Source organism: Cupressus sempervirens, chromosome 1 (genome assembly GCF_028749045.1).
Source record: "Cupressus sempervirens isolate cs-2001-9-10 chromosome 1, ASM2874904v1, whole genome shotgun sequence".
Lineage (NCBI taxonomy): Eukaryota > Viridiplantae > Streptophyta > Pinopsida > Cupressales > Cupressaceae > Cupressus > Cupressus sempervirens.
Window position 1 is genome coordinate 77,611,829 of NC_143118.1, and position 15,114 is coordinate 77,626,942.

Below are 15,114 nucleotides of genomic sequence, written 5' to 3' on the forward strand. Positions count from 1 at the left end.
TAGTGATGCTATTGGTAGATTAGCATGTTGGATGTACTTGTTCTTATGATGTTAATTGATGGTTATTGGTAAGAACAATCTCATAAGACAACTCCAACTATCTTGTTGGCAATTTGAGATTCATGCTCAGGGGTATGGTAAGGATCTCTGAGATCTCATGATGCCATTATGGTAGGGAGGAAACGAGTACAGTTGTTTTAGTTCGGTGGTTTCTTCTTTTGTGTTTTCCTTCTTGAGATGCTGATATGTATATGTATCCTATGAGGATGTTTCTTTACTTTGTTGAAATGTTGTTTTTCATGGTTTAGAGTGGCATGTTGTTTATGTGAGTTATCTGGATCTTTTGTATCCATACAATGCCTCTTTAGTGTTTGTTCCTTGAGTTTGGTGGTTCCAGTACCCCCAATATGGAGGTTTTAACCTTATTTGCATCCTAGTTTGGCCTTTTAATCTTGTTATTACTGGGCGACACTAGGACAGCATCTCATATGATACTAGTAAAGTATTGCCCTCAGTTGGAGGAATTATCGTACAATACTGGTGAAATATCACCCTCAGTTGTAGGAAGTATTGTATGATATTGGTGAAGTATCGCACCACAGGTATATGAAATATCGTACGGTACTGATGAAGTATCGCACCATAGTAATGAGAAGTATTGCATGGCAATTGTGTGAAGTATCGCACAAATTCTTTAAGGCAATTTGGGCATCCTTTCGAGGTTCTTGCTTCCTATATATAAAATATATAATTCAAGTATAAGTTGGCATATAAATTGGCATTCTCTTCTTCCTTCTTCCTTATTCTTTATATTTTATATATATGCAACGATTCATTTGAGATAGGTTCCAACCCTCTAGGAGTCAAGATAAAGATTCTAGAAAATCTTAGGGCTTCAGGATTTCAAATTTAGCCAATTTCAAGATTCAACATTTGTCTTTCAGCATGGTGCCCAGTAAATGAGTGGTCGTAACCTTGAGCCCTTGTCTTGTGCTTGACCGTTTGAGGGTCTCTACTTATAATTCTTGATTATGTTATGGTTAGTTGTAAATGGACTTGTATGGTTTAATCATTTAAGAATCTATGTTTGGGATTTAAAATGATCATTACCTTATTATTATATTAATGGAATAAACCTTGTATGTTTAACTCGTGTAGATGGAAATGAATGTGGTAGTAAGTGATGAACGCTTGGGGATCTTTGGTTGACCTTAAGTCTTCCGTTGCAATCTCTTTTATGTTTGTTGTTGCATGTTTTTATGCTTTATCTTCAAAAAAAATGTTTGTCCTTGTTTATCCTTGTTTCCAAGGATCTTTGGGCTAGGCATTACACTAACAATGTGTTTTGTAACCTTTAACAAGGTTGGCTCTTAACTGAGCTCACTTCATAAGAGTGAAAAGTGGTAGCATGTTACTTGGTGGTTTTTCCCAAATTGGGTTTCCACGTTAAATCTTGGTGTCAAATATGTGTGATGCATGTTATTTACTATTGTTTATTTTATGTTGGTCGACATATATTGACCAGAGAGTTAAGTAATCAACAAAATGTTAAGTTGATGATGAGATGCCATATGGACCAAGTGGTTTTATGAGTTTGTTAAAGTTGGTTGACATTAGTAAAAGTTAAATTGGTACATCTAGACCTGATGACAACTGAGAACTAGATATGAACAATCTAAAATCATGAAAAGGATTGCAGAGGGGTTGGCAAAACAAAATAATAAGGAAATTTTACAGTTTTCAATATGCAATACCCAACAATGGCAAGAAATGATGCCTAGCTGGCCGTTTCAGCCAAGATCAAGTTGCCAAGAGAGTGGAACTTAGGTCAGCACTAACAACATAACCCAGCAAATGCAGGCAGGGTAGAGGAGACAACTCCGGGCAACATAGATTTAAGAGGAGCATATCAAAACTACCAACTACCCAAACTGGCAGATTATGGTGGAAACAAAAGAAAAATAACTAAACTAACATCGAGTTCATCGACATCTGCAAGAGGGAATATGATTTTCAAAATCTTTCCAAATCTATAGTAGTTTCAAACAAAAAAAAATAAAGAGAGAAAGACAGCTACAATCTATGTTGCAAAGGGAATGCAAATAACCAAGCAAAAAGGAAGATGTCCATCGACATAGCAAAATAAAATAAAATAAGTTTAACTTATAAGAGGTGTAATGTTCCAGCCATAAAATAAATAATTAATCAAAGCACTATTTATGGGCAAATTGATTTAGTACATCTCAGACCCATTTTTATTTTAATTATTTCTGTAGGTGTTATTGTCGGTGGTCTTTGTAAACCCTCGGGAGTTCCTCCAGAGGGTATTTAAGCACGGCATGTAAGTAGTAGTTGGTACGTGATTTGGATTATTCTTCTTTGTATTGCGAATTCTAGTTGGGATTCTCTATTGTTCATCATTTCGGAAATTAAAGATTTTCCCTACTTGGCTATTCCGATTTCGGTGGGATTGAACCCTCACCCTATTCCTTCTGTGAACTACTTGGTTCGGATTTGGCGAATTGGAGCATTAATCTTGTTTGCTAATATCATTGGCTTCTGGAGTTACATTTTGTTTGTGGTAATTCTATTACTCCGACTATATTCAATATTAATAATATCTCTGAGTTGAATCTGTGTGTTTACTGTATGCAGCTACGCCCCTGCTCCTAGTTTGTATGACCCCTCTTCATTTTTCCCTCCACACCAAACCGTACATCACTACCTCCCTATAATGTACGACACTCATACCTCCTTGTCACACATTGTACAGTCAAGCTTGCTTCCACCATATGACGTCCTAAGTCTACCATACAAACATCCTTCCGCCTACCCCAACATCACACCATATGGCCTCTTGCTCTGACCATACATAATCCAACTTGGCCCAGCACATAATTGACCGTACGACATCCTAATCTAACTGTACAGATTCCCAATCATATTGTACGGCCTTTACAATTGCTCCATCATTTGACATTTTCAGCTATTGACGAGAAAAATACTAATATATAGAAGACGTAGGAGAACGGGAACATTACAGTAGTATCAAAGCCAAGGATCCTGCTAGCCTATGGACAATGAATGAAAGTTTATAGCCAAAAAAGGAGATCCCACTCGATAGAATGGTAGATCAAGAACCCACTGCTGCGGAAGTCATAGCACTGTTGAGGGATCTTTCAAGGAATTAGGCACAAATCAATGACACTCAACGACTTATGGAAGAAACTCCCCAGAAACTGGTAGACAATAAGATATCTGGGGAACAAAATGGTCACAATTCCGACTCGATTTCAAGAAAGGCAAACCTTCATCCGACACACTCTCAACCTTTCATGCCGACCTTTCCTACACGGGCGGAGGTACCACAAAGAGGAAAGCAACCAACCTTTGAGGAAATTCAAGAACAATTGAAAGAAGACTGGAAGAATGCAAACTTAGAAGATGATATATCCTACAAAGATTACACAAAATTGAGAATGCGATATTCCGAAGGCGGAAACCGAAGATATTTTAACAATGATCTCAAAAGAAAGTCAAGTAAAGTAAATCTATCACCATTTGACGGATCTAGATCCATATCTGCGGAAACATGGGTAATGAAGGTTGATACTTCCAGCTTAATTCAATGCCAGAAGAAGCAATTAAATTTGCAGCACTCCACTTGGAGGGAGTGTCGCATGAATTGAAGCATCGTCGCACTATCACATTGGGACATGACCAAGTACATACTTATGCAGAATTCACTAAAAGATTGATAGATCAGTTTGATGGTAAAGATCCGGAGCTTAATGTTAAAGAGTTGGCACAATTGAGGCAAAATTGGATCGACTGATCAATACATCACAGAATTTCAGAAACTCTTTGTTTTGGTTACAAACATATCTGAAAGGAGACAAATAGTGCTCTTCATGGACGGACTGACAGAACCGCTAAAGGGTTGAGTAAAAGTTTTCAATCCTGCCACCCTTTCGGAGGCTATAAAAAAGGTGCTAAGCATGGCATCATCATCATCATCAACATCATCCTCTCAAGGTTACTCCCACTCCAAATTGCCAGTATTTTCAAGGGTCAAAGATAACAAACCTCTGTCAAAGAAGCCTTCGTTGGACGAAGCTATCAAACAAGAGCTTGAAAGGAAGAAATTATGTTTCAATTGTAATGAACCATGTCTGATGACGAGGATGATCAAGAGAATCTATCCACAGAGGATGGTCACCCCCACGAAGACTCCAAAATGGTAAATTTGAACAGTGCAGAAAGGATCGCTACATTAGTACAGCATGGAGGAACCATCGCCCTAGCTGGGAGTCCAAGATGTACAGTATTTCAAGTACGGGGAACCCTTCAAGGACAGAGGGTCATTGTGATGCTCGATAACAAAGCCACTGTAAACTTCATAAACTCATATTTGGTGAAAAGAAGAGGTCTACCTACAGAGACGCACGCAAGATTCCAGGTCAAGGTCGCCGGAGGAACACTTTTACCCTGCACGCACCTTGTCCCCCAACTAAATGTCACCATAGCTAATCACACTGTGACAAAGGATTTCTTTATAGTGGACCTGGATGATATGGAGGTTATTTTGGGCATGCAGTGGATGGAGACACTAGATGAATACACACAAAGTTTCAAGCAGATGGACTTCACTTTTGTTGTCAATGGAAAGAAAGTTATTCTCCGTGGGATGGCCAATGAGGGACTAAAGGAAGTTTTAGCACAACGAATGGAGGCCATTTTTTGGCATCATGACATTGCATGGGCTGCACATTGTTTCATTTCGATAGAACCTATAAAAGGACAACCTGGCACCCTACTGGGATGATGATCTTCAGAATATCTTCAGTACCTATGATAAAGTTTTTAGAGACATTCCTCTTGGAATACCTCCCCATCATGAGTTTGAGCATACCATCGAGTTGGAAGTTGGCGCCAAAACAGTTATCAATACGCCATACCATCATCTCAAAAAATTCAAAGATGAGATCGAGAAGAAGATTTAGGAGTTGCTCGAGAAAGGATGGATCCGTCCCAGGTCTAGCCCCTTTGCATCATCAATAGTATTGGTAAAAAAGAAGGATGAGACGATGCGCATGTGTGTGGACTACTAGACATTGAATAAGGAGACAATAAAAAATAGATACCCTATTCCCAGGATCGATGAAATTTTGGATGAGCTGCATGGTGCAGTTTTTTTTCTAAAATTGATCTTCGTTCTGAAAACCATTAGATCCGCATGCGAGAAGATGTGGAGAAGACGGTTTTTCGTTGTCACTATAAGCATTATGAGTTCCTGGTCATGCTTTTCGAATTAACCAATGCACCGGCTACTTACCAGTCTTGCATGAATTGCATCTTCAACAAACAATTGCATAAGTACTTCTTGATATTCTATGATGATATCCTTATTTACAGCAAAACTTGGGAAGAATGCCTGAGACATTTGGATGAAGTCCTAGGGACCATGAAGGCTCAGTCCTTGTTCACCAAGCAATCCAAGTGTGAATTCGGAATGACAGAAATATTGTGTCTAGGGCACATTGTCAATAAATATGGAGTGCAGGTCCACCAAGAGAAGATTCAAGCAATCCTTGATTGGCCCCCACCAAAATCGGTCCAAGTTACGAGGGTTCTTTGGATTGTGCAGTTGTTACTAAAGGTTTGTAAAAGAATTCTCTCAACTCAATGCACCATTAACATATCTAACTAAGAAAGACTCCTAGTGGAATGAAAAAGAGCAACACACTTTTGATAAGTTAAAAAAGCAATGAGCACTTTTCGATTCTCAGTTTACCTAACTTCACTCAACCATTCATTCTGGAGTGTGACGCATCCAAAGAGGGCATTGGCGCGGTATTGATGCAAGATAGACACCCTATAGCCTATGAGAGTCAGAAGGTTACACAAACAGAGGGTCTATATTCCATTTATGACAAAGAGATGTTGACCATCGTGCAGGAACTAACCAAGTTCCGGCAATATCTGGGGGGTGTCAAGTTTGTCATCCCTACCGATTACAATAGTTTGAGATATTTTCTGGAGCAATGGGATCTGAACAAGAGGCAACAAAAATAGGTAAGTAAGATTCAGACTTTTAATTTCAACATTGAATATGTGAAGGGAAAGAACAATGTGGTTGTAGATGCTTTGTCAAGAAACTGCTTACTGTATCAAATTTCAGCTAACTGGAAAGAACACTTATTGGTGGAATATTCCAAAAACACATTTGCATATAAGCTAATGGACCGAGACACTCAGGATGACCGATACAAGGTGGTGGATGACATCATTTACAATAAGGATTGAATATACTTAGTGCCTGAATCCAAAATGAAGCAAAAAATTTTGAAGGAAATACATGCCTACCCTTGGCTGGGCACCTAAGGTTTCTCAAAACCTATAGACAGCTCAAGGAGAGGTATTCATGGAAGGGACTTAAATGTGACCCTTTGCAGTACATACGGGAATGTGCAGTCTGCTAGCAAAACAAATCCGAACACACTTTACCTGTTGGGCTATTACAACCCTTGCCGATACTAGAACAGAAGTGGGAAAGTATCTCTATCACTGGACTTCCTACAGTAAATGGAAGGGACTGTATCTTTGTGGTAGTTGACAGATTGACAAACTATGCACACTTCTTCGCCATCTCCTTAAATTTCCAGGATGCACGAGTAACTGACTTATTTTTCAGAGAAGTTTTTCATCTGCATGGGTTACCCCGAAACATCTTTAGTGACAGGGATAGTCGGTTTCTCAGTATTTACTGGACAAAATTGTTTCAATTGGCAGGAACAAAATTGTCGCCAAGTACTAGTTACCACCCTCACACAAACAGACAAACAGAGATTGTGAACAAGTGGCTGGAAGGCTACCTCCAAAACTATGTTTCAACACAGTAACGAGCATGGGTCAAATGGATGCATCTGGGGGAATACTGTTACAATACAACCTATCACATATCTATTGGGATGGCACCCTTCAAAGCGCTATACGAGTATGAAACTCTTTCATTTATCGACATGGTACTAGGTGACAGTTGCGCACCAAGGGTGAGGGATTGGCTTCAGGAAGTGCAAGACATCTTGAGATTCTTGAAGGAGAACTTACAAAAAGCACAAAATCAACAAAAGATCTACGCCGACAAACATCGAATTAAGAGAAGTTTCGAAGTGCGAGACTTGGTCTATCTCATGCTCCAGTCGTACAAGCAATCCTCATTGAAGGAAAAAGGGAAAGAAAAATTAAGCCACGTTTTTATGGCCCTTATCATGTAACTCGTCACATCAGTGAAGTTGCCTATGAACTCGAACTTCCAGAAGGGAGTCGCATCCATAACGTCTTTCACATCTCTTGCCTGAAGAAAGTCTCGAGACAAAACATCGCAATAACCACAGACCTTCCACCACTTAATGAAGAAGGGAACCTCATGTTAGAAATGTCGAGATCATTGATGTACGAGAGACTCTATGGAACTGCACCCTAAGGGAATACTTGGTACGCTAGAAACACTTGCCGCTAGACGACGCAACTTGGGAGGGTGAAGACATTCTTCAGCCTCCAAAATTGCATTTGCTTGAGGACAAGCAAATTTTGGAATGGGACAACTATAATGTTGCCGTCATAAAATATATAATTAATCAAAGCATTGTTTATAGGGTGATTGATTTATAGTATATCTTGGACCCATTTTTATTTTCATTGTTCCCATAGGTGTTACCGTCGGCTGTCTTTGTAAACCTTCAGGAGTTCCTCTGAAGGGTATTTAAGCACATCATGTAGGTAGTAGTTTGTATGCGATTTGGATTATTCTTCTTTGTACTACAAATTCCAATTAGGATTCTCTGTTGTTTGGCATTTCAGAAATGAAAGATCTTCCCTACTTGGCCATTTTGGTTTCGATGGAATTCAACCCTCACCCTATTCCGTCTGGGAGCTACTTGGCTCGAATTTGGCGAATCGAAGCATTAATCTCGTTTGCTAATATCATTGTCTTCTAGAGTTGCATTATGTTTGTGGTAATCCCGTTACTCCAATTATATTCAATATTAGTAATATCTCTTAGTCGAATTTGTGTATTTACTGTATGTAGCTACACCCCTCCTCCTAGTTCGTACGACCCCTCTTCATTTTTCCCTCCACACCAAACCATACATCACTACCTCCCTATACTGTACGACACTCATACCTCCTTGTCACACATTGTACGATAAAGCATGTTTCCACCATACAGCATCTTGAGTCTACTATGCGGACATCCTTCCGTCCACCCCAACATCACACCGTAAGACCTCTGGTTCTGACCATACGTCATCCAACTTGGCTTTGCACTGTATGGCCTCTTGCTCTAACCGTATTAAATTTGGCCCTGCACATAATTGATCGTACGGCATCCTACTCTAACCATACGGTCTCCCAATCAAACCGTACGGTCTTTACAATTGCTCCATCATTTGACATTTTCAGCTATTAACGAGAAAAATACTAATACAGAGAAGACATAGGGGAACGAAAACATTACAAGAGGGACATTCCTGTGATATACAAGCATAGGTGTAGGCATCCATACCTTGCAAATGCTGAATGGAAATGAAAGAAGCTCTCCAAATTTAAGTCGACCTTCCCCCCAACTTCTACTCAACTCCGAGGGCAGTGAGGGTCTTGATGAGAACCGTCATTTGGATGGTCATACGAAGAGATCCAGTAATTTGAGCTCCCTTGAACTGTTGCAAAGGGCCAAACTCAGCCCTGCAAGCCATGAGTTCAAGCATTTCAAGTTCGGCAAAATCAAGCTCCATTCGACCAAAGTCAACCTACAAGAAGTCTTTAACCTTGTCATCTCTCCCCATCACCAACTTCTCTAAAAGGAGTGCCATGATTGGGAAGAAGAGGGGGGAAATGGACAAAATTATTCTACAGAATACACCTGATCTAGATTTCAACACCGTGCCTCTAGTTAGCGAACAAAAACAAAAGAGAGAAGAGTGCCAACCAATTTAGGAAAATTGGACAAGACAGGGAAGAATAGAAGTGATCTCTCCTTTTCACTCTACCTACAAGTATAAATCTAGTACTAAAATAATTTGGCCAAAGCTATGTGCTATGTTTTTTTGAATATGTTTTGCCTATGTCCCATCTCCTTTCCACATTCGTGATTAGTTCTACTTAGACATATGTGGAAAGTAGTTAGCTTCAACTGCACCAGATACCTCCTACCTTTTGTAGAGTGTTGAGACTCATAGGCATTGCAGGATTGGGAATTCTAAAAGTTGTGTAAGATGCCAAGGAAGTGTAAGGCTTATGGTTGCGGTGAAAAGCACCTCAACTTTGTTTTTATGTTTTGTGGTTACCTAACAATGATTGTTAAATGGCAAGAAGGCCATAGATTACATCTTGTGCTTCTACCTGGATTATGGCGCACTTAATAGATGAAACTATGAATGCTTGTTTTGTTAAGATGTAACATTTGTTAGACTTAAAATTTCTCTTTAAATATTATGGTAACAAAATGAGCATGAAAGCCTAGATCACATAAATGGAAATGTGGATGCACTAATCTTTTACAGGTGATTGATGAGCACACCTAGATGACTTACTCACTTAATGAGCACCACATCTTAAATGGTATGTATGATTAATTATTTTTTTAACTTATGACCAAAATGTGGTTAAAGCTAAGTTCAGTTAAGAAATCATAATTTTAAAGGAGAACGTTGACTCTTAATATTTAGAATTGAAACCAGTGTTACAGGACTCAGACTCGCCTCTAACTTGAAAAGTCAAAATTGGGCTTGGACTCGAACTTGACCAGGGGACTCAGCAAGGACTCAGAAAATCAAAAAACCCATGAAATTCAAAGATTTTTAAGGATTTAAAGATTTTTTCATGCATCATTCAATCAATTAGCATCAAATACACAATAATTGAGATAACTAGAAGCCACCTAACACACATACACTATTTTGCATACATCACATAAGTATAAAAGCGAATTTCTAAAGGAAAAAAACTGAATAACATAACATAAAGTTATAAACAAAGTGTCATTGTCAAATGTCTACAATATTCATGGATTATAAAATCCACGGAATCAAAAATTCAAAACATATATCAAAATAACAACTAGAGTGTAGAAGACTAAGGCTCATAGTAGCCTATGTCCTCCTACAAATATGCCTAAGATAAATCATGGACTACTCTAGAGCCATCCCCTCTCCCTATGTCTGAGGCTGAACCTTAGGGGCGTCATCATCCTCATCCTCACCCACAAAATCCTCATCATTAGACTCAAATCCATCACTCCTAACCTCAGGGTCCTACACTCGGTCTCCTCGTGCTCTAACCTCCTCAATTGCCATCGCCATTGCCTTTGCCTCTCAATCCACCTAATCAACCCACTCCACATCTTCATCACTAAAGACAAGATCAGCAATCTTTGTCTTCCACTCTGCATGTGGATCAACACCTAATACAATCAGTGATGTATCGATGCCCTGGATTTGTCTAAGGTGAAGGCGGAGGTTGTAGTTTGAATGTTGGACCTCTTTAAATTTGCACAATGGAAATGCAAGTAAGTTTGTAGAAGCCTCTTCTAAATGCTTCCTTTAGCTCCTATCAATGCTTAACTGCAAGCTCCAAAGTTGCACAAACAATTAGCAATCGATATGAGAAAGTAATCCGGTTTGCTAATTTCTCTCTCAGAACTCCAAAACTCTTCTCTAACTCTTTTCTCCTATCACAAGCATTAGCAAAGGATGTAATGACATTTTTAGGTCAAATAGATGTTATACAAAGCACAAACAATTCACTTAACCCTTTTATTTTATTATTTTTTGCACTTTATGAATCCTGTTGTCAGCGTGAGTCCAAAGCTCAGGACTTGACGAGGCACGAGAGTCCCTCAACTCAGCGAGTCCATGGTGACTCTACCAAGCCTCTGCCAAGTCTAAGGCCAAAGGCAATCTGCCTCGTTTTGATGGACTCTGGCTCTGACTTGGCGAATCTTGTTTTGACTCACAGAGTCCTAGAACTATGATTGAAACCTTATTTTCTTGAGCTATTGACATTGTGAATGAACTAAAAGTATTGTATGTGTATATGTATGAGAATGTTAGAAAGTACATATGAGGTATTTACTAGTGGGTTCAAATCCATGTGATATCAAGTTATGGTAAGTAAGCACAAGTATGTGTGTGTTATTGTGTGATTTTAAGGTAGTACACAACTTAATTTTGAGAATAACTGAGATAAGGAAATATTTGATTTGATTTATGATATAATATGGACTGATATTTTGGTGTTGTATCTATAAATGCAATAGGGGGAACGATGCATCATAAGAAAGGGGGAATATTGTCAAAGAGAGGTAGGGTAACCTTATAAAACTATAGGATGGTAATGGAATTCACACTCACGTAGAAAATATTCTTGAAATGATAAATTGATATATGTGCTTACTTCAAGTGTGTGTTTGTTTTTCTTTACCATGTTTACTTCGATTTATGTTAATATTGTCTTGAAAAAGGTAGTGTATGATGATTTTATTGGAAACTATTCCAAATGAAAAGTAAGCTCCAATCAAAGTAAATGAATTAGATCTTGTTGATTTTAGGATAGAACCTAAGTATGGTTTCATGCATTATTCTAAATAACTAATGTTAGATTATGATCTTCTTAATGTGCTTTTCTTGAATCCCTTTGGATATGATTGCAATTTCTTATATACTACTTGTATCGTCTTAAAATGGAAGCACTTCTATGTTAAGAGTGTTTAGCCCTCTAAGAAAGTGATCTGGAGTCATGTCAAGTGCCTTGAATGGGTCTTTGCATGGATTTGGCTGTTTTCCCCCTATTCTGCTTCTCTCTCTATTTTCAGCCTATTTATGACAACTTCCTATGTGAAACTGAGGACTTTGACTTTTTGGGTCAAGGACGACCTATTAGCTCAAGGTTGACCTTGACCCTGACCTAGGTCAAGGACGACCTCAACCCTGACCTAGGGCAAGGTCAACCTCGTCCCTAACCCCAGGTCCTTTTTTCAATTTCGGGAAATCGGACTTCAAGAAAAAAAATTTCCCGCTTTTGGATCAGTTGTTTCGGGTTTCGGAATGGTAGACTCTTAAATTACATTTAATCTAGGTCCACTTCTAGAGGTTAAAGTTAAATGGGAATTAATGCTCCCATGTTGGCCTTCTCTAGGTGTTTGTGCCCTAGATCTCTACATTAGAAAGCCTCCTCTCATTTTTCTGAAAGAAGATGCATTGTGATATCAGGCGAACTATTACCTTTCTACATCCATTATTCTATGAAGTGAAGATCTACTAACATTCAAGCATTCAAGTGTTCAAGCATCCAATTCATCAAGGAGGTCCATTGTTAGCTATTGAAGCATTCAATCTCTATGGAGCCCTCTTGTTGAAGATTTCTCCATCCACATTCATTCAAGTCTTCTTCTATGCAAAGATACATTCAAGATTGGTGTTGAAGATCTACTGTCATTGATTTGAGACATCCTACATAAATTTCTACATTCATTTGGAGCATCTGTAATTGTGGATTCAAGCCACAAGGATTTCAATATAAGCAAGGTGAATAGTCTCATTTACTTTGTTTATACATATTGCAATTTCGATTCAATTTCAAGGTTAATTCCAAACTAGGGTTTAACCAAGGCAAACCCCCTATCCAAACAACAAAACCCCTTTTTCTTGCAGATACAAGTGTGGAACACTGAATTGATGAGCAGATTTGGATACCCTTTTCGTCGAACTTGCAGCCTCTGCGAACAAAAATTTCGTCGAAGCAGTGCAAGTCAAAGTCAACTTTTTGGTATACAATTGTGCCCCAGGGTAAGATTGTGCCCCGCTATTAGGGTCGAGGTCGACCTCCCTTCAAAAGGACAAGTTTTCTGGGTTTTCTTTGTCTCAACATTTCCAGTTCGGAACAAGTTGCAGAGATCCCCGAAATTGCATACTGACACCAGAAATCAGCATTTTACAGATTTATCCTACTTCAAGGTTCGTATTTGTCTTTTATCTATTTCAAGATTTAAACACATACTTCTCAAATAGGAAAACCATAGGACCTCCTTTCTCCTTATTCTCCATTACATGATCCATTTGTGCATTGATCACTTTCTTGTGCTTAATCAATTTGGATCATTTCTATTGGAAATCAAGGTTGAGGATAGGTCTTGTTTTCACCCTATTCACTACTATATCAAGACAATTCATTTTCTAAGTGAAGAAGGGTGTCACAACCCGCTTCATCTTACACCAAATAATTATGTGATTCATTTGCCATGCAGATGAGTGAACCCCATTTTTCATTTTTATTATTCTATTAATGAAAATAATGTTCCAATTCTAAATTTTAAAGCATCAGTTACCAAAAACAATTTAAAGCTTTTTTCAGACCACTATCAGACATATGAATATTTGAAAGCATCATTTATTAATTTTATTAAAAGCCTTTTCAAGACCACTATCTAACATATTAATAGCCATTTATATGAATATTTAAAAACATCAGTTACTAATTTTATAAAAGTTTTTTCAGACCATATTTTACATATTAATGGCCTTTTCAGACCACCGTCTGACATATTAATGGTGTCAAATAGTGGTCTGAAAAGACTTTTATAAAAAGACTTCCATAAAATTAGTAACTGATGCTTTTAAATTCAGAATTGTAACCATTATCCTCAATAAAATAAAAACGAAAAATGGGGTCACTCATCCACGTGGCAAATGAGTTGCATATTTATTTGGTGTAAGATAAAACCGTTGTGACATTACACTGCAGTTGACTCAGCAATATTCATCTTTGAGACAGGATGTAGCGACATTGCCTGTGAAAGAACACAAAACCATTGGGGTTGATAGAAAGAGGCATTCCGTTATATTCAGAAATATGTGATTTAAAAACAGCCGCTAGGTTTAACAAGACATTAAAGTCGCGTGCACATTACAATGTGAGTTTGTTCCAAATAGTTGGGCATGGATCCTCGCCACACCTTCCATACCCTGTAATTTTTGCCAGTTTAGGTACTTCTCTTCATATTTAGGTTTTTAAGGTTGCCTGACCCAGACATCACTGTGACCATAAAGAAAATCAACACAAAGCAGGATTTTCAATTAAATAAAGTAGCTGATGAGCAAATAACTTGCGATCTTTAATTTACGAAATTCGCATATACAATTGACAATCAAGCATGTGCTGCGGCCAATATGTAAACCCTAACCCTCTAGAGAATCGCTTCTGAGAGAAAAATGAAGAAAAAGAAGACATGAAAGAGACCTAAATTCATGGCATTGAGAGCTTTGGGCCTGTCAAGAGTGAGGACAGCCACTCCGTTGGGAAAGACGTTGCCGCGTACAAAAGCCGCTGCTTCCGCCATAGTGCTGGTGTTGAATGTCTTCGCTCCGAAACACCTCAAATGGCCGCCGAGAGGTCCCGCTGCTTTCGCACAAGGCGGAAATGACAGAAAAATAGATGCGAGCGAAGAGACTCTACAATTGGTAATATAAATTTGTGAGGCTAGTCGCAGGGCTTGTGAAGAAGAGGAGAGGGTGAGCATCATTCGAAAACTGGTTCGATTCAAAGCATGTGAGAACAGCAGAGTGATCAAGGTTTTTCGTGTCGCTTTCAGACGATTCCACTTCAAAAGTTTTAATGGTGATAAATGGATGGTTGAGATGGCAAGTTTCGGATTTTACTTTTGTGAGCATCACTTCTTGTATGTAATGAGTGTTAGGGTGGTCATTTACAAGAGAGAGATTTGTGTATGGGTCAATGAGTTTGACTTTAAAAACTACATAATTGACATTGGTCAATGAATTTGAGTTAAAAAACTACATAATTGACGCTAGTAGGGTTTCACTTTTGTGAGCATCACTTACTTGCAATGAGTGTTAGGGGTGGTCATTGAGTTTGACTCAAAAAATGACATAATTGAAGCTGGCCCCTTCTAGATTATTATAGGGGCCTCCCTTCATATTATTGTAGGTGTAGGGCCCCCAAACTGATTATTGTAAAGGTAAAGGGTAAAGGGAAGGTTATAGCCGCCTATATTCTAGAGGGCTTCATGCCCTACAATTCTCAATCAGTTCATAT

The 15,114-nt window shown here is 38.6% G+C and overlaps 1 protein-coding gene across 4 annotated transcripts in view; it reads right to left on the reverse strand.

Moving 5' to 3' along the window:
* Positions 1-14,655, reverse strand: part of LOC149576301 (3-hydroxyisobutyryl-CoA hydrolase-like protein 3, mitochondrial) — a 136,594-nt gene extending 121,939 nt beyond the window's left edge. For all 4 annotated transcript variants that reach the window (XR_016361425.1, XM_089816760.1, XM_089816757.1 and 1 more), the window contains exon 1: positions 14,299-14,655. Coding sequence is in view for 2 of the 4 variants with exons in the window: in XM_089816760.1 (XP_089672886.1) it covers positions 14,299-14,581 (283 nt within the window). In the remaining 2 variants the exon portion in view is untranslated. The remainder of the gene's footprint in view (positions 1-14,298) is intronic.
* Between the last annotated feature and the right edge of the window lie 459 nt (positions 14,656-15,114).